This window comes from Doryrhamphus excisus, chromosome 14, assembly GCF_030265055.1.
Source record: "Doryrhamphus excisus isolate RoL2022-K1 chromosome 14, RoL_Dexc_1.0, whole genome shotgun sequence".
Lineage (NCBI taxonomy): Eukaryota > Metazoa > Chordata > Actinopteri > Syngnathiformes > Syngnathidae > Doryrhamphus > Doryrhamphus excisus.
In genome coordinates, this window is record NC_080479.1 from 13,110,104 (window position 1) to 13,130,762 (window position 20,659).

Here is a 20,659-nt window from a genome sequence, read left to right on the forward strand (position 1 = left end):
TTTTAAAGGCTGTTGGTCATACACATTGAATCAACTGATGAACACTTTTAATGCTTTAAAGCTCTACGTAGAACCTCAAGTGCAAAAAGGAAATTGTGCACAACGTGATATCGGATCGTACCACCTGTACTGCCCATTGTGTCATTTTGATGCACTGTATTTGCTTCATTCATTTAGAATGACTGAAAGAGTCAGGCTGAGGTATAAACAAGCACATTTAATAAGAGGTGACATTTGTGTGACTGACCTTTCTGTTTAGATGGAAAGCAATAAATATGTATAACCCTTGCAAAATAGATGTAAACACAATTCAAAGGGTATAAATCTGGCTAAAAGATGGGAAATGTAGTTGGACAATTATTTGTTCTTTGTGTCCATTTTAAGAAAGCAGGTAGAACGTCCTTGGAGTGCTAATGTGAGATGTGAAGAACTCTTCATGTTCAGTCTAGCAAAGGACGCAGCCACCTTTCTCCTTGAAGGGGTTCTTCTCCTCTGAAATGCCTTTGACAAGAGTGTCCTCATCCACTCCGGCCTGAATGTAGTCCTTGAGCTCCTCGCAGCATTTAGATGTCTACAGGGAACACAGCGGCATGTGATACACCAACTTATTTCATCTAATCATAATGATCAGAACACTGGGGGTGGGGAAAAAAAAAAGGACGTACCAACCACCTCTGAAGTTTCACTTCGGTTTTGAGTTGGTTTACTTCCATCAGAGCCTTGTCTTTGTCTGTCAGGTCTTCTACATTTATGACCGGCATTGTCTAGAAGAACAATCAGTACATGAAAAGACGGTGACAACAATGACAAAATGGTGAATAAAATAACAGTAATAAATAACTAGAGTGTTACTCACGATGGCTCGCAGGTAGCTGTCTTTCACCCCGGCGGTCCTGCAGGAGAATCCCGGTCCTCGACTAAATCTGGGTTATAAAGTAATCTGCATAAATGATCCTAATCTCCTAATCTGATTTAAACAAGACCCCTTGTGGGAACGCACCAGGATCTTAAAGGATGCTTCCGGCAGGAGAGTGAATCAACACAGTTTTCTTGGAATTATTTGTGAAGGCTGAGACTTTTTTTTTATATGTTTTATTCTTGAAAGGACATTGGCATAACTTCATATTTGTAATATTCACATATGGGTTGCAGCTGGTGTGTCATTTTATGAGGAGGTCATGATGATAAGAGGGCTAATCGGTATTTAACCTTCTGTCAAGGTTGAGATGCGTCATTGTCTTCCATGTCACTCAATCCCAATGTCACCTACAATAAGAAAGACTAAAGTCCCATCCTGGACTTTCTACACAGGGTTGGTGTTTGAAACCAACCAAACCCATCCAGGCAGCCTTTACGGACCGTGCCAGAATATGCATCTCCCAACCAATCAGTGAAAAAAGACAAATAGCAACAGTGTTAACAGTATGGCAGTACCTCGGTTAAAGTCCGCCCCTGGTTAGCGTATTTTTTGGTTAACAACCAACATTTTTGCAAAAATTTTGCCTTGCCTTGCGTTTGCCTGCTAGTACATCCATCCATTCTCTATGCTAGGAGTATGCTGGAGCCTACCCCAGCAGACTTAGGGTGGGGTACACCATAGAACGGGCGCCAGCCAATCACAGGGCACATATAAACATCATACTCACATTCATACCTATGGAAAATTTAGTGTCGCCAATTAACCTAGCATGTTTTTGGAATGTGGGAGGAAACCGGAGTACCCGGAGAAAACCCACGCATGCACAGGGAGAACATGCAAACTCGGGTCTATATTTTCATATTATCTCTACTCTGCGCCACAACCCAGATCTTCCAGATAATATTAATTTTTTGCTAATTAATTTCTTGGGTGGGCGGCACGGCGGTCTAGTGGTTAGTGCGCAGACCTCACAGCTAGGAGACTAGGGTTCAATTCCATGTTCAATTCCATGTTCTCCCCGTGCATGCATGGGTTTTCTCCGGGTACTCCGGTTTCCTCCCACATTCCAAAAACATGCTAGGTTAATTGGCGACTCCAAATTGTCCATAGGTATGAATGTGAGTGTGAATGGTTGTTTGTCTATATGTGCCCTGTGATTGGCTGGCCACCAGTCCAGGGTGTACCCCGCCTCACGCCCGAAGACAGCTGGGATAGGCTCCAGAAAATGAATGAATGAATGAATTTCTTGGGTCTCCAAACACTTTTAGATTTATATTTTTTCACACGATCCAGAGGATATGATGCGAGAATTGTCAGTTCCCTGGAAGAGAAAGTTGCTTCCGTCTTTTATGCTAACGCACATTTAGTCACTGAAGTGGTTTTCGTAATTATTGCAACATCAAAGTGATGTCACTGATGAGTTTCTCACGGGAGTAATTCAGCTGCAGGGCTTGCAGTGCATTCTAGTGTTATTAGACTGAGTCACTACTGCATCTCCGCCCCTGAGCTTCCCCCCCTCTGTAGGAAACACACCACTATAAAACAGGCGTTGGCTTGGAGGAGCAGAACACACTGGAAGCTAAAAACGTGCACAATGGAGTTCGACTTGTTGGCTTTATTTGCATTTTTGTCCTCTTTTTACACAGTTCTGGCAGTCCCACCTAAAGGTAACATCAAGTGATTTCATAGGGAGCGTATTTGTGCACTTTTGTGCTCTAGTGCTTTTTTGGATTTAAGTGTGTGTGTGTGTGTGTGTGCTTATTTCAGGTGTGTGTCTCCTCCAAGTGGATGAAGGACCTTGCAGAGCTGACATTCAACGTTATTACTACAACACCATCACGCAAAAGTGTGAGGTTTTCTACTACGGAGGGTGCCAAGGGAATGCCAATAACTTCAAGACTTATCAGGAGTGCCAGAAAACATGTTTTAGGATACCAAGTGAGTTTACGTTTAGCATCAAGAGCACCTGAGAAAGTTCACCATTGCAATGTAAAGGGCCATTTTATTAGATATTGTATATGTGCAATACAGATATTTTGTTATCTCTGGTATTCAACAAAAATGTTTATTAAGTTTATGACAGGAAGTCAAATATTAGAATTCTCTTGGGTTGTTTACTACGACTACAACCACACTAAAAAAGTTAATTGTTCATTTTTTGGGGTAAATTATTAAGCATAAAGGCTGAATATTTGATACACTCATCACACAGATGCACAAACAGAGATTAAAAGCCAGATTGTTACGATCTCCTGACTATATTCTAACCATATATTTGACCTTTATGGGATCCTCGGTGCAGGTGTACCTAATGTTCTGACCACTCTAAACTTCATCCAATCTCGTGTGTGTGTCTCCTCCCAACCAGAGATTCCTCAGATGTGTAGGTTTCCAATGGAGGAGGGGCCCTGCAGGGCACTTTTTAGGCGCTATTTCTTCAACATGACGACCATGCAGTGCGAGCTTTTTTACTACGGAGGCTGCAATGGCAACGCCAACCGCTTCTCAGATCTGACCTCCTGCACGGAGTACTGCAGTCCGCAAAAAAGTGAGTGAAAACGACCGACCTACGTTCTCTACGGTGATTGGGAGGAAATAGATGAGGATGTACATGTTGACAATGTGATTGTGTGTTGTTTTGACAGCCATGCCTGTGCTGTGCCTGGGCCCTCTGGACAAAGGCAAATGTTCCGCCTCCATACCGCGATACTACTACAACACCGCCACTAAGATGTGTGAGGAGTTTATGTACTCAGGCTGCGGGGGGAGCAGCAACAACTTTGTCTCGAGGCACAGTTGCATGGACGTGTGTGTTAAAGGTGTGAGATTATATGAGAAAACGGAGCAACATCTATTTAATCACGACTACTAATGTATTTTTATACACTTTGTTTATGTTTCAGGAGGGAAAAAGAAGACCGGACAAGGAAAAATCCGTCGCTTGAGACGGAACCGGATCACTATTTTGCAGGCATAAACAGAAAATCACACTTTTATTTTTTTTTATACACTAATTTCAATGACGACTGCACATGTTGTGTTGCATTTTTATACTGTAAATATGTATTATGTGTATTTTATTTGACTGTGACTCCTTTAAGCACATTTTTATATCAATATCTCTATAAAGTATATTTTCATTGCTTTGTATATTGATTTTTTTTTTTTCTCTTCAGGAAATTCCTGCCAAATCTAATATTTGAATGCCCAGATGGGCTGAATTCTTTATTACTTTTAAGACACAGTGCAGCAGATAAAATCTATATCTCCATTTGGCTGTTTCTCACCAGCGCTGACACTTTCTAAGGAAGTTAGTCACCCATGCATAGTCAGGAATCATGAAAGGAAGCAATCGCTAGTTGCAGGTTTACAAAATAATTTTTAGGACATACTATTATTTGTACAGTAGTCCTGCACAGACTTTTTGCAACATTTTGCATTTGACTGCATGAGAAACCACATTAAAAAAAGGACCAAGGTATTCCCACAGATTAAGGATGTAGCACTGTGAGATTTTATCAAACGTACAAATATTTATGGAAGATAGGAAAGGAAACTCCTCCCTCACGCTACTGGGTATAAATAGCAATACGCCGTTCTCCTGACGCTAAGAAACAATGCTAAGTTATTTCCACAGATAACAATACGGGGCAAGGAGCTTCTAAATAACATGCATCATGTGGAACTCATCACATGAGGAGATTGCAGTATGAGGAAAACATGTCCTTTCCTGTTTGTGCTTTCTCGTCATAAATATGGCTGATAGTTGGTGCAGGGCCAGTTTGATATTTTGCAAAGCAACACATGTAGATATGCTTAGAAGTTATGTATATATATATATATATTTCAAGAAAAAACTAAATCTCAGCTTTGTGATATATTCTGTCGGTCGTTGCTTTTTTTCTCATTTTTTGCAAATACTGTATTTCAACCTTCCTCTTAATTTTTCCAATTGTTCTTTTATATTATTTTTTATGTTTTTTATTTTATGTCTTATTATTATTAATATTATGACTTTATTTCCATAATCATTTGACGTTATTCCCATATTAACTTTTTTTAACCTGACTTTCTAAAAATTACAAATTTATGTGGTTTTCTTTCTCATACCATTGCGATTTAAAAAGAAAATGCATCTTTTTCATTAATATTTCAATATCAATATTTTATATTACGGGTTGAACCCTAAACTCAACTTTTTTTTCTCTTAATATTTTGACTTTATTCTTATAAAATTGCAGCTGTTTTTCGTTATTAGTTTTTTTAATTTAAACTTTCTATCTTGTCGGGATTTTTGCCATACTCACATAATAATTTCACTTGATTCATGTTAAATTATAACTTTTTCACAACTTAATTTTCCAAAAATTACTACTTTATTTTGTTTTCACTTATAATACTGCAACTTTTGGAACTTTTTTCTTTAGTAGTTCAACGCAAAACTGATGAAAACTAAGAGGCCTCAAACAATTTGGACTCCAAAGATGGCCAAAACATGGAACAGATGTGAAGCTTCTAACAGGGCAACCAACACAAGAGTGCAGCGATCATTCAGCCAAGAGGTCACAAAAGACCCCACAACAACATCCAAAGAACTGCAGAACTCACAACAGTAAAATATGGTGGTGGTAGTGTGACGGTCTGGGGCTGTTTAGCCACTTCAGGACCTGGAAGACTTGCTGTCATAAATGGAACCATGAATTCTGACGTCTACCAAAAAAAAACCAGGCCATCAAACTGAAATCGACTTGGGTTGTGCGGCAGAACAATGATCCAAAACACACCAGCAAGTCCACAAAAAACTAAATGAAGACTTTGGAGTGGCGTAGTCCTGAAATCCTGATCTGAATCCTACTGAGATGCTGTGCCATGACCTTAAAAAAGGCGCTTCATGCTGGAAAACCATCCATTGTGACTGAATGACAACAATTCTGCAAAGACGACTAGACCTCCACAGCGCTGTAAGAGACTCATTGCTACGCTTGATTGCAGTTGTTACTGCTAAGGGTTGCCCAACCAGTTATTAGGTTTAGTGTCAATCAGCCACATTAAGTTTGGACTTTTTTGCTTTCAAAAACTGCCTTTTGTATTCAACGCAAGAGTCAAAATATGATACTAGCTACAAAATCCATCCAGGATGTTGTGATGAATCGATACCACTGGGTTATTTTATTAGCTACACTACATTAGGCTTTGGAAAGCTTTGCTCTCATTTAGGATTGATTCATAGACACCAGCCTGGGGAACATTTTTCACGTTTAAACTAAGATGAATTGCATGTGTAGTATTGGTTTTGAAAATTTGCCTAACCATTTATTATCTGGTATCGAGCGTTATGAGCTTAAAGAAAAACGTCCGCTAATTTAACACTAAATATGACACCACTGGACTCTCGGACGCCCCCTGGTGGCACTCTAAACATATTATGAAATTGATTCAATGTCATACAGTATCTTTCCATTAGTTTTGATTGAAATTTTACAGTAATTAACAAATTAATCACAGATTTTTAATTATTTTTTTAAATTTTCTTTTATTTTTTTTTAATTTGGGCAAATATATTAACAGTATTAACAGCATATATAAACATTACAGTGCATTTCTTACATCAATCAAAATATAACTTTATTATTTCCATTATTTACATATGTATTCAGCTTTCTCCTTTTTGCAAGATATAATCATGTTCATGCCACTGTCTTGTTTTCCCGTTATTATCATTATTGTTATAATCTTTATCATTATGACCATCATTATAATCATCATTATAGTTAGCAATTTTTGGATTTTTTTTTTATTATTTAATTTTACAGACTTCATTGCTTCTTGTAGAGTGCTGTATCATTCCATCTGTTGTTTTCTGAAATCCGCAGTATTTGTGCTTTTATTGTCAATTTATTAGTCCACTTTTTTGTAACATTTACATATAATTTTCTGGATTGCATGTGTCTAATCTTGTGCATTAAAAAAAAAACAAGAACTTGAGACTGTGTCTGGACAGGTGACCAACCCAAACATCAGTATCTTCTTGTTAAACCCTACCTGAGGTTTTTAGACGTGCTTTTTAGTTTGTGTGTGTCTAGTGTTGTGCATTAAAAAGCAAGGTTTTAAGGTCTGTGCTCAAATCCATGACCAGCTCCAGCCCCCAGTCTTCACTTGCTGTGCCTAATCTGGGTTGTTTGTTTGCATTGTATTTTATTGTATTGTATTGGTTGTTGTATTTTGATGTATGTGGATAATGTTTTTAAATGAGTATTTTAAATCACCACCTTTCTTTGTTTTATCATCAACAACCAATTGTTGCAATTTCTTATTAGGATAAAAATTTCAGACAGTATATTATTACTATGGGTACATGCTTTATGTATTAATACTTCTGTATAAATATTATACAGTCAGACTATAAATGTGATTGCAAATATTGTATGCAAGGTTGAAATATGTAATTATGCAAATATGCAATAAAGAGATGGAACGGACATGCAACCGTCAATGCAACACATTTTACCAGCCGACTGTTATTTAGTACTCTACACAAGAGAAGCCACTCAGGTGCTGATTCAGCACCGCGGCCAATGGATGTCCCAATTGTTGCTATTGTGGGTGGATATTGTATCACTATGAGAGCACCCCAAACCGAAGAATGAAGATCCGCCCACTATCCCCCCCACTTATAATAGTGGATGTTGATATTTAGGATAGTGGATGGCTTCATTTTAAGCTGACATTAGCAGAGAGTTAGTCAAATGTTTTGGAAAATATCAGCCTCCGGAGAAAAAAAAAACATCAGTAATAAGTCCAGTCCTGGAGCAGAAGTGTGTGCCCCAATAAGGTAGCAGAGTTTTCCCAGCATCCATCACCCTCCTCTGGGTAAATAAAATCCTATCAAATGCTATTGATTGATGTGTCTGGTGATATAAGTACTTCTATGTGCTGCTCTTCAACTAGCCATCTGCTGTATATTTAAATAGAAAAACACACTAACAGGATTTTAAGAGAATTGTGCTGAAGTGCGCTTTCTATATAATAGTTATTGAACTCCCCAAAAGACACACTCGTGGCCTCCTTAAAATCTAATTTAATTACACCGTGCCTCGCCTCCAGTACAGTTCATTCCACAAGATCCTTGCTGACACTCGCCATTGTTGTTGCAGACTGACTGATTGCAAAATAAATACATGCACATGCCTGCTACACACCTCAGCAGATCATTTAGCGTAAAAATACATATTGGTAGACGACCACAAGGTATGCCGTGAAATGAAAAATTGATGCATGTGTCCTGCACACAAAAAACTGCTGCAGTAATAGATAATATATACTCCCAGAAGATGACAGCACAGGAGAATGAGATGAGCAGCGTGAAGAATTGTTCTTTTGTCATGCCTGCTGCTACAGTTGCTAAATGTTTCAGTTGCTTATCTGGTTTTGTGTGGCGAGAAGCAGCGGGGATGCGGCACTCTCGTGACAGCATGCATCCACAGTTATTTGACAGCACAGTTTAGCAGCAATCACTTAACTCTCCATGATGTGCTGTCAGGAATATGAGGGCATTTGCTCCATGCTAATGTGAGGTTGGAGCATTTTGGCTCGGCCATCTCTGTGTGGAGTTTGCATGTGTTTTCTCCGGGTACTCCGGTTTCCTCCCACATTCCAAAAACATGCTAGGTTAATTGACGACTCCAAATTGTCCATAGGTATGAATGTGAGTGTGAATGGTTGTTTGTCTATATGTGCCCTGTGATTGGCTGGCCACCAGTCCAGGGTGTACCCCGTCTCTCGCCCGCAGACAGCTGGGATAGGCTCCAGCACCCCCGTGACCCTTGTGAGGATAAGCGGTAGAAAATTAATGAATGAATGAAAGTTGTGCTTCAAAGGTTTTTTGTTGGGAACTGATATTTTGCTGAAACTTACCTATGTTCTAGTGCTGATTACTAAAGAACAGAAAAGGGTAGGTTTTCTCTGATGAAAGAACAGAGTCAAATTTTTCTTTTGCTATATACCATGTCTATATAGCCCAAGAGCACGATATTCTGTGTGTTTCCACCCACATTCCAAAAACATGCTAGGTTAATTGGCGACTCCAAATTGTCCATAGGCATGAATGTGAGTGTGAATGGTTGTTTGTCTATATGTGCGCTGTGATTGGCTGGCGACCAGTCCAGGGTGTACCCCGCCTCTCGCCCAAAGACAGCTGGGATAGGCTCCAGCACCCCCCACGACCCTTGTGAGGAAAAAGCGGTAGAAAATGAATGAATGAATGAATGAATGTTGAAGAGTGTTACAGTGATGGTACTTTAGCTTTTACACTAATAGGAAAAAAAGAACCTTTCTGTCATTGCCATGGTAACCCCTGATCAACTTCTTTCATGGTGAGTAATATTGGTGGATACTTCTCATGTTGATGTGTGCGGCGATTGGAGAAAATGAAGTGAAGACATGCTGTGTTTACAACATAGAGTCGCTCCTTTACACATTGCTTCAAATTTTGCAGTTTCATGTTTACCGTGGAAATATGCAGTAGCTTTTCTGCATATTTTCTCCAAGCTCAGCCAGGATTGTCTTTTGTAAATAGCTTACAGCAAGAACAGAAAAACCCACAGAAACAAACTCGACTTTTTTTGTGAATTCTGAAAGTGTCTGACAGCAACTGATGTGATTATGCTCGGACACGGACACCATCCCGGTATTTAGCAAAAAAAAAAAGGCAGATTAGAACTAGACATAGAAATCAACAGGCACAAATGCACGTGGTGGTGTTGCCTAATCAGACTTTAGGATGGCTGGAGAGACTTTTTTTTTAATATGTACACCCTGATTGTTTCTGACTGAATAAACAGCCTGAGAACATATGGCAGCGATGGAAAGTTCATTCATGCAGCTCTGCTATCTTTATTCTTGCGCACGGGCATCTTTTCATCACTGAATGATCACGCCTCATCTGCCGTTTGTCGGATTGCAGCATCTCCAAGACAAAAATAAAATGTCACTTCTTCGTGCCAGAAAGAAACACTGACAGTGCCGCCTTTTCTTCTGCATCATCAAAAGACCGTCTCACAGAAAAACGCAGTTTTCCCCTCATTGATCCACCCTCCGTCATTCCAACAACGAGTCGTAATGAGGGGTTTTGGACTACTATTGGCAGCAAATGTGACTAATCCAAGTGGGGGTGTGCCAGGAGGCATAGCTAATGAGATAATGGCATTGCGTGATCTGAATGACTTTATTGCAGGTTTGTTTCAGAAACAGCAACAACTAGAGTAGCAAGGTTGAGCCTCTTACAAAAGGGGAAAAATAGTTATGTATATTATATTAAATAGCTATGTTAATGAGCTACTTCCTGGTTTGGAAGACAACAGTATCAATACCCGGTAGCATGGCATTTGGCATTGGCAAACGGGATTAAAAAAAACGAGAAATACTATTAACTCGTTCAATCCCAGCCGTTTTTCAAACCCGTCCCTCTCAATATCGACCATTTTGATGATTTTGACTGTTTTTTCAAGGCACAAAGAATATTGTGCTGTTGGGCTATATAGACATGGTATATAGCAAAAGAAAAAATAGACTCATCTTTCATCAGAGAAACCTACCCTTTTCTGTTCTTTAGTAATCAGCACTAAAACATAGGTAAGTTTCAGCAAAATATCAGTTCCCAACAAAAAACCTTTCAAATACAACTTTCATTCATTTTGTATCGTTTATCCTCACGAGTGTCACAGGGGTGCAGGAGCCTATCCCAGCCGTCTTCAGGGAGGGAGAGGTGGGGTACACCATGGACTGGTGGCCAGCCAATCACAGGGCACATATATACAAACAACCATTCACACTCACATTCATACCTATGGACAATTTGGAGTCGCCAATTAACCTAGCATGTTTTTGGAATGTGGGAGGAAACCGGAGTACCCGGAGAAAACCCACGCATGCACGGGGAGAACATGCAAACTCCACACAGAGATGGCCGAGGGTGGAATTGAACCCTGTTCTCCTAGCTGTGAGGTCTGCGCACTAACCACTCGACCGCCGTACAGCCTGCACAACCTTCACTTGGACACAAATGTAGCCATATATATTTAGCCAAAATGTCAAACAACGCCACATTATAAACAACAGAAAAAATGGTTGATTTACATGAAAATATTTTTTCATGAACTGGCCTAGTGGTTAGCATACAGGCCACACAGCTAGGAGACCCGAGTTCAATTCCACCCTCGGCCATCTCTGTGTGGAGTTTGCATGTTCTCCCCGTGCATGCGTGGGTCACATTCCAAAAACATGCTAGGTTAATTGGCGACTCCAAATTGTCCATAGGTATGAATGTGAGTGTGAATGGTTGTTTGTCTATATGTGCCCTGTGATTGGCTGGCCACCAGTCCAGGATGTACTTCGCCTCTCGCCCGAAAGACAGCTGGGATAGGCTCCAGCACCCCCGCAACCCTCTTGAAGATAAGCAGTAGAAAACGAATGAATGAATGAACACCACAGATTATTTACAATTGTCACATTTACAACTGAGCTGTGTAGTCCTAACATTGCCAGAATGGTGTATCAGTGATCAATTCCTGCCCACGTTGCGTCATATATATATACATATTGGACTGTACTTTGACGTAACAGTTCCAATGTTGCACAAATGGAACACAATGGCACCATTTGTGTTTGTTGTCCATCCTTATGTTATTTAACAGGCTATTTTCTGGTTCAGGGAGCCCAATAACAAAGTTAGCATTGGTAATATGATTTGTCTTCTCTCCCCTTATGACGTCAGCACTCCTTGATCAGACACATCACTCTGGCTAAAGAGCTGGCAGTCTCATCATGTGTCTCGCTGCTTGTAATACTTTAGAAATATGCAGCCCCATGTCCACTGGTGTATGTGTGGGGGCGCCATTGTGTATGCATGTGCACGGGAGGACGATAGATTCATGTTAAAGTTGTGGTGATGGAAATCGGACAAATACAATGTTTTACGTTAACAGATGTTCTGTCTTTGTCGAAGTTAAACCGCAGACAAGTAGAAACCTGGTCCACTTATTCCAATGGCACCACACTAACCAAATATTCCTAACTTTAGGAATGAAGTGCATGGTACCATTGATCGAGAGTGTAAACCACCATTGGGACTCAAACACAGTCTGTCAACCCAGTGCAGCTCTCAAAGCCAAGAGAGTGAGGTTTTACTTACGTACAATTGCACACCCGTATTGGCTGGCATCCATGATATGATCATGGCCTTACATTATGTCGAAGATGACTGGGTATCAGCCAACTTGTCAACCGACATCCACAAAATTAATCCCACAAAAGCAACGGTTTGTAACTTGAAAAATAAACATCACTCTACAAATCAATCCCATGCTTCAACAAACTGCAATGGAGACAAATCATCTTGTAGGAAGTGGTCTGTAGCTAATCGCTATGACAGGAATGATGAATTGCAGCTCATTTTAATCTCATCTCAGCTTTTTACTTTTAGCCACAAAACCGAAAGATACTTTTTCAGAGACGGGGAAATGGCTTTTCCACCTCCAAGGTGGTCAAGGTGCTTTGACACTGTTAGCACGTTACCTCCTGAACCTTGCCCAAGGATACTTTGACATGATAACGGGAGGGCGGAGGATCGAACCTGCAATCTTCCACAGAAAAATGTGCTTAAATCAGATGATTGACCTAAAAAAAAACGTCAATTGCCAAGTACTTGCGACTACCTAGATTTCGAAGAACAATCAGGGTAACTGATAAATACTACAGGAATGGCTAGAATAATCTCTTATGGATTGACAAACATCTTCTAAGTAATTATCATCAATGAACACATGAAAACACCTCATTCAAAAGCCCCAAAGCAGGGTTGGAGTTCTGTAGGAGCCCCCTTGTAGAGTGTCAGACCTCCAGTCAATTTATCCATCTGTTAGGTATTTTATTATTATTATTTTTTTACTATATACGTGAGGGAAAATCGTTATTTTAGGCTAAAAATTGCATTTTCAAAGTGTGACTCAGTGAGCATCCGCCCCCCAAGAGAACATAATACCGCGGGGGGGCAACCCTTTGTCCTTTAGAAAATGATTTCCTGCAGCATATCTTGTGGCGTTTTCTGCTCACCCCGGACTTTGTTTACGCTCTCACAGTCGGAAGTAAAATCAATTACTGAAGTTAGCTTAGCAGGTTTGCAAACTGAAAACTGTGTGAAGGCTTTTGCCACTCGCCTCAAACTTTGAAAACAACATTTTCTATGTAAAAATGTGGGTAACTTGACCTCTGATATAACATACATGAATAGTCATATTTATAAATATAGAAAATATCCATATTTGGACTTTGGGAAGTGTGAGCAAACATGTGCTAGATGGGTGGGTTTTCGAGGGGACGGTCTTACATGCGCCAGTACAAGCGAACCCTAAGTTGGCGGCTGTACGTTTTTAACCCAAAGCTACTAAGTTCTTAGGAAGCTCTGAATACTGGAACATTCATATACCAACCTAGCATCCATTCATAGGCACTGAACACTGAACCTGGGACATTCTTACTGCAATCTATCCCAAGGACTCCCATCGTCCATTCATCCATCCATCAGGTCATCAAACTGTTTTCACCAAATCAATCATTCGTCCATCCCTCTAACTATTGTATGATTTATCCATCCATCCATCCATCTACTGTATCTATCATCTATCCATCCATCAGCCTAGCAACTGTATCTATCCATCCATCTGTCTCTCTACTGTATCTATCATGTATCCATCCATCCGTCCATCTTCGGTATCGATCATCTATACATCCATCCGTCCATGTACTGTATCTATCATCTATCCATCCATCCATCCATCTTCTGTATCGATCATCCATCCATCCATCCATCCATCCATCCATCCATCCATCCATCTACTGTATCTATCATCTATCCATCCATCCGTCCATCTTCTGTATCGATCATCTATCCATCCATCCATCCATCCATCTTCTGTATCGATCATCTATCCATCCATCCGTCCATGTACTGTATCTATCATGTATCCATCCATCTGTCCATCTTCTGTATCGATCATCTATCCATCCATCCGTCCATGTACTGTATCTATCATCTATCCATCCATCCGTCCATCTTCTGTATCCATCCAGCTACTGTATCTATCATGTATCCATCCATCCGTCCATCTTCTGTATCGATCATCTATCCATCCATCCGTCCATGTACTGTATCTATCATCTATCCATCCATCCGTCCATCTTCTGTATCCATCCATCCATCCATCCATCCATCCGTCCATGTGCTGTATCTATCATCTATCAATCCATCCGTCCATCTACTTTATCTATCATGTATCATCCATTCATCTACTGTATTGATCATCTATCCATCCATCAGTTTATCTACTGTATCCATCCATTCATCCATCCATCTATCAATCTACTGTATTTATCATTTATCCATCCATCCGTCTCTCTACTATATCTATCTATCCATCAACCTAGCTACTGTATCTATCATCTATCTATCCATCAGTCTAGCTACAATATCTATCATCTGTCCATCCATCTGTCTATCTGACCCTGGGGCATTCTTACTGCGATCCACCCATATATCAATAGAAAAAAACATCCATCCATCCATCCATCCATATGTGTCATGGAATCATACATCCACATGAACCACATCCAGTGTACAGTATAGTCAAATTAGTCCATAGGAAGAGTCATCCACTTTTTCATGAAACCATGCCTATTCATTTATCCAGCCATCAAATGAAGCAACCACCACTGATCTAGAGTGGCCATAGCAACGTGTTATATATGTATCATTGAAACCTACGTATAAAGTTACAGTAGATCACAGCATTTCTATGTCAGGTATAATGTATGCGCACTTCTTGTCTTCCTGTGTTTGTTTTTTTTAAAGAAAACTCAGAGGGGGTGGGGGTACACGTCGCACAGGCACACATACAGTGAAACACACTCTCACACACAGTGGGAGATGAGACGAGGAGGAGCTCCGGTGCAAACCGGAGGCTTATCGTCGGTGCAGGCGCAGCGGCCAGTCAGCAGCCTGTCACAGCTCCTAACAGCCACACATTGGCGCCCTGTTCCTTGCACGCAGCCGCTCATTGCAAGGCGGCAGGCACCTTCACATGACTGCGGCTTGCAATTGTAGCTGTTTTTTAAAAAATTTGTTTTATTTTGAAACTCTGCGTGGAGAAGTTTTGATTGCTTTTGTGATCAACCAGAGACAAGATTGCATTTTTGTTTTTAGCTGGGAGGAGACTATTTCTCATCAGGCATCCTTTTGTGGCTGCAATTCTAATTCTAATCTGTTGGATTAAGGTGAGTCATGAACTTCTTCAAAACTGACTTCTCTTGGATGCAGTATGCATAGCATTGAATGGCACATGAATCGTATTAGTGCTGCATAACAATGACAGAACTGTATGTATCATATCATTTATAGAATGTAACTAAATCACAATGTGTATTATTTATGAGAATGACAGTTTACATTTTATATAATACTGCTGCATGAGATTTTACGCTGTGCCTTATGAGGACAGAGTAAAGGGATCATTGGGATTGCAATCCTCTATTACTGATGTGGACTTAGTTTAATAGAAATCACAAGACTGTACAGTTGACTGATTTATTCCTTAGAATTTGAAAAGTTTCTGAGGTATAACCATATTTAAATTAGATGCATTGCATCATTTTATTATTAACTCTTTTATACTCTATGGGTGTTTATAATGGATAGCGTATATTTTCCTTTTCTAAACAGCCTCCATGCATTCACTTGCTTATTGATTATAGCATACCCAAGAAGGGGGAAATAAGCATGCACACAGGTGAGATGAATTATGATTCAATAAGCAAAAAAAATTGAAATCCTTAATTGGGGATTCCTATGAGGTGACCTGAGCAACAAGGGGTGAGAGAGTGCAGCTTTTCAACACATCCACGCTGATGTATAGCAGTGGTGTGCGATAAGGACGACAATAATAGCTGAGGCTGTTGGTGGGAAAGGGGGGGGGCAGGGGGGGGTAATATCTCAAAATGAGAGAGACATCAATGAGGAGATACACGCTGACAGGCAGACTGAGATATGTGCAGCACCCCCCCCCCCCCCCCCCTTCCAAGCCCCCAGTCAATTGGACGGACTTGGCAACGTTTCCAGCTGCTTTCTGAGCCTGGCAGATAAGTTTGTCATTCATCATCCCTCGCTCTCCGTCATTCTGTCTGGTCCAAGACGAGTACACATGTGTCGTCTTTGAAAGGGAGGTCCATGAAGGGGACATGGCTCTGATTCATTACAGTGATCTTCAAATGTTTGGAAGAAATGGTTGGCACAGGTATGCAGTTACACACATAAACACACACACACACACACACACAAACTTACATCCATCACACAACGAAGGTCAGCAGACTGTCCGCTACCTGTTCTTACTTCTCCCTATTCATCACGCTAATGCACCATGTTTTATTCATAGGCAACGCAGAACGTCACTCTTCCTGTCCGTGCGGCCATCTTAATTGGCTTGTTGGACACACTAGCTTAATTTACTCCTTCGGTACCACTTAGACACGGTGTACAACAAATCGGAGCTCATGAAGGATCCCGCAAGGTTGGGAAGCATTAACACCCCCCACTACAACCCCATGCTAAGAAACCGTTATGATAGCATGATTAGGAATTTAAGTGCAATCAAGGAAGTGTTGCATGGATTTCAACTTTTTATGGGGTGTTCAAACTTTTTTCGGAAAAAGAAAAATGAACACCAAGATTAAGACTAAAAGAGGCAGTGAAGTTTCGAGTGAACAAGCCGCTGTTTTTAAGCTTCTGCTGCCGTATTATTGAATTACATGGTCGTCTGTCCCGTTTATCTCAAAGCCTGAAAGCAATGCTGGGTGAGCAGGTGTAGAGGACACTGTAGTATCTGCTTGAACACACACACAAATTAGCATTTTAATTCCCATAAACAAACCTCTGTAAGTATAGCAGGATGAATGGATTTATTTTTTTCCCGCGGCTGTGGAGAACACCATGCAGTGAACTGCCGCAAGAGCATCAATAGGTGGTGCTAGAATAGAGCTGACAGATGTTGAATGTGTGTTTTATGCATGTTGCTGTGTGTTTATGTGTGTGTGTGTTTTAGTGAGAGAAAAACATTTTCCTTTAAATAATGATGTTTTCCCTTTTATGTAAAGCCCAATTACAGGTGCCGACATTCTTATCTGTGCATTTTACAAATTTAAATGACGCTTATTAGAGCTGTACAAACACAAAAAACATATACATTATATCTACAATAATAGAAAATGCATTGCTCAGGTTTATATTCCCATTTTCCAATGCTAACAGTCTCTAATATCCTCCATTTCAACATCTTGTACCTTCCCTCCACTTGAGAGTACATTCTGTGCTTTTTCTTGTCACTTGGGGAGTTTGAATGAATGGAAGATGCAACTGGAATTATTATTCATTCATTCATTTTCTACTGCTTTTTCCTCACAAGGGTCGCGGTGGGTGCTGGAGCCTATCCCAGCTGTCTTGGGGCGAGAGGTGGGGTACACACTGGACTGGTGGCCAGCCAATCACAGGGCATATAGACAAACAACCATTCACACTCACATTCATACCTATGGACAATTTGGAGTGGCCAATTAACCTAGCATGTTTTTGGAATGTGGGAGGAAACCGGAGTACCCGGAGAAAACCCACACATGCACGGCGAGAACATGCAAAGATGGCCGAGAGTGGAATTGAACCCTGGTCTCCGAGCTGTGAGGTCTGCACACTAACCACTCAACCGCCGTGTCGCCCCTGGAATTATTATGCACGCTTAAAACAGAAGATATCAGAAAGTGGATCCAACAACTTGTTGCTAGGCAGAAATCATAGAACGTTTGGATTCTCCAAAATCTGTCAGCAATATGAGACATGTAGTTAACACTCTGCTCTGTATTTAATATAAAATACATATTAGGAGGACAAACATCCCCCTCTCATAGTGGTATGGTTCCCAGCATACTGTATGATTATCTTATTTCCCTCCCATCAGCGTAGTTGTGACCTAAGCTGTTTAGCTTGTAAACACAAGACTCTGAGAACTAGAATACGTACTGAGGAAGGACAACGTCTCGCCAACCTTTCGCCCTTCAACATGTCTCCTCATGGCAAGGCGCACTCATTTTAGTTCATTAAGGTGAAAGCAAACATGCAAAGGTCACATGAGGAATAATTTAACATTTTACTGTGTGCTCTGTGAGCTCCAGCAGGCATGAAGGTGAAGTATTATGGTTCTGTAAACAGAAGAAACAAACCTGCCTTTTCTTTCCGGCGCTGTAAACCACAGTGGTAAATAAAGTAACAGCTTTAGTGAGACAGATACCGCACTTGGAAATGTTATTGTGGAAAAGAAATATTGCAAAACGTGCAAAAGTGACATTTGGAGCTTTTGTATCGCAGACTGTCTCTTCAAGTAAAGGAAGCAATGAGTGTTGCTAACTTTGCTCCCCGCAAGGGGGAGCTGTATGTGCTAGCGGACACGGCTGTTCCCCACCGGGGGCGATAATGTATTTATCACATTTGCATAATTGACACAACAAAATACGTTTAAAACTACAAACAAAGCGTATTACTTCAATAAAGGTACTCACAGAAGTAGACAAAAGCTCTTCTGGTCAGAATATTGTGTCCATGGGCTTTCTGTCATGACCCCCCAGGGGGGGGGCGCCCCTGGCAATGGGCTATATAGACATGGTATATACCAAAAGAAAGATTAGACTCATCTTTCATCTACGTTTTTACGTTCTTTAGTAATCAGCAGTCGTACATGGGTAAGTTTCAGTTCAGCAAAAAAGGGCTTTTTATGAAAAAATGCATTTCAAACATAACTTTCACTTTGACATAAATGTATCCATATACATTTAGCCGAAATGTCTATTTACAATTTCCATATACTAAACTGCATGCGATAAGATTTCCCTTCAATGCGTAATCTCCTTCGTGCAACACTCCGAGATGCCTTTTCAATTCCCGGTTGCCATGGAGCATGAATTTCGATGGGAAAGATGCAGGCCGAGCTATTTTTGGCTTAAAAGTGCACCAAACATGCTCTCTTCTATTGTGGAGTTGCATCATCACCTCTTTGTGCCTCTTGTACAAACAAACGTATAAGACAAATACATTTTGGGAGGGGAATGAGTTAAAAAGATGACACAAACTGCCATAGACAAAATGTTTGCCGTTTCTTCTTTATCTGCTGAATGTATGGAGGAAATTTTTCCTTTTGCCATTCAGCTGTCATGCATCCTTCTCACCTTCTTCATCTCCACATGCTATCACTCCCAGGGTCAAGCATAACAACACGTGTATTCAGGATGTGTAGGATTGATTAGTGGCATACGGGCAGGTAAGTACTGAGCTGCTTTGCTAGAAAGTGATTTCTCCAATTTCGAACACTTTTGCTGTTGCTATTTGGGTTCTATTTTTTTGGTCAATTTTCTCTGGAACATCAGAGGTGCATTTGTGCTTGTTTAATATAACCCCCTCTCCCTGCAGACTGGTTTCAAAAAGCTACATGATTTCTATTTTGTTCCACGCAATCTGTAACTAGAAAGCCTCCAAAAAGCAATCACGGTGGAGCGGAAAAAGGGCAACTAGAAACCCCCCAAAAAAGACAAGCAATGGTTCCCAAAGTGGGGTATGCGCACCCTCAGCGGTACGTCAATTGCTATTGGGGGTACGTGAATAAAAATAAAAAAAACAATTAGCACCTAACACTCAAAATTGCAAGTGCGCCTGAACGCCTCACGGTGTGAGGATACCGCAGCATGAAGGAGTTGTTCCTTGCTCTGTGTGCTATTAAGAAGGGGGTAGTGGTTCTTTTAGAGTTGGAAATCACTTGGAAATCACAGTAGGTTTGGGAACCACTTCTGTATGGTATACAGCGGAACCTCGGTTAGAGTCCACTCACCCACAACATGCTACTGAGTGATGGTCCCACCCCCCCTCATCTTATGTAGGATGATAGGTTAGGATACAGGACACACCGAGTTGACAGTTGATTGTGCAAAGTAAATGTGGAGTGAAGAGCAAAAGTGGCCCCTCCCTCACAGTGATCACTCATGTATGAAATGTCAGATGGTGGAAGTGGATAAGGATAAGTCTCCATCTGTCATGACGCTTTGCTTTCATCCTTCAAAATCTGTCGGCAAACTTTTATTGCATGGAGAAAGTGGCTTTTAAAAAGTAGTGCACTGTTAACCAAACGGGGCTGTTTGTTAACTGGTTCTATTTTGAAATTAAAAAAAAAAAATTATATATTAAATTATAAATTATATTATATATAAAAATATATATTGTATATATACACAATAGCAAAATTTGAAAAAAATCTGCTGAAAAAAATTAATAAGACATTTCCTGTCAAGTTTTAATATGATGGCGAATTTTTTTGACAAGTTAGTTGGTGGAAAAGTACAATATAAATACAGTGAAGTCAAAATTTGTGCTGGAGCCTACCCCAGCTGTCTTTGGGCGAGAGGCGGGGTACACCCTGGACTGGTCGCCAGCCAATCGATTCTTTATTTATGAATGGATTATTTTCATAGATGGAGCAAAGAAAACACAGATTTTAACATTATTAGAGCTCTCTAGATATAAAATAACACCCCAACAGCTACCTTGACAATCGTATAAGCCAATATAGTAAACATTCATTCATTTTCTACCGCTTTTCCTCA

At 40.5% G+C, this 20,659-nt stretch overlaps 3 protein-coding genes across 4 annotated transcripts in view; 2 read left to right on the forward strand and 1 right to left on the reverse strand.

The window, feature by feature from the left end:
- Positions 1-197: 197 nt before the first annotated feature.
- Positions 198-20,659, reverse strand: part of gngt1 (guanine nucleotide binding protein (G protein), gamma transducing activity polypeptide 1) — a 48,898-nt gene continuing 28,436 nt past the window's right edge. Inside the window, exons 2-4 of the mRNA XM_058047860.1 lie at positions 857-923; positions 666-764; positions 198-571 (exon numbers count right to left, since the gene is read on the reverse strand). Coding sequence (XP_057903843.1) covers positions 446-571; positions 666-764; positions 857-923 — 292 coding nt within the window. The 3' untranslated portion in view covers positions 198-445. The remainder of the gene's footprint in view (positions 572-665; positions 765-856; positions 924-20,659) is intronic.
- tfpi2 (tissue factor pathway inhibitor 2) lies at positions 2,423-4,069 on the forward strand. Its single transcript, XM_058047843.1, has 5 exons — positions 2,423-2,586; positions 2,687-2,857; positions 3,288-3,467; positions 3,565-3,738; positions 3,823-4,069. Exons 1-5 carry the CDS (start codon positions 2,514-2,516, stop codon positions 3,894-3,896), a joined length of 672 nt encoding a protein of 223 aa, XP_057903826.1. The 5' UTR covers positions 2,423-2,513; the 3' UTR covers positions 3,897-4,069.
- The window catches only part of calcr (calcitonin receptor), a 40,254-nt gene continuing 34,487 nt past the window's right edge, over positions 14,893-20,659 (forward strand). For both annotated transcript variants that reach the window (XM_058047769.1, XM_058047770.1), the window contains exon 1: positions 14,893-15,244. The gene's annotated coding sequence lies outside the window, so the exon portion shown is untranslated. The remainder of the gene's footprint in view (positions 15,245-20,659) is intronic.

Bases quoted from the DNA above. Each gene is read 5' to 3' on its own strand.
- tfpi2 (XM_058047843.1), top strand. From the start codon at position 2,514: ATGGAGTTCGACTTGTTGGCTTTATTTGCATTTTTGTCCTCTTTTTAC. The intron at 2,858-3,287 runs GTGAGTTTACGT...CCTCCCAACCAG, and splicing joins AACATGTTTTAGGATACCAA to AGATTCCTCAGATGTGTAGG. The intron at 3,739-3,822 runs GTGTGAGATTAT...TTTATGTTTCAG, and splicing joins CATGGACGTGTGTGTTAAAG to GAGGGAAAAAGAAGACCGGA.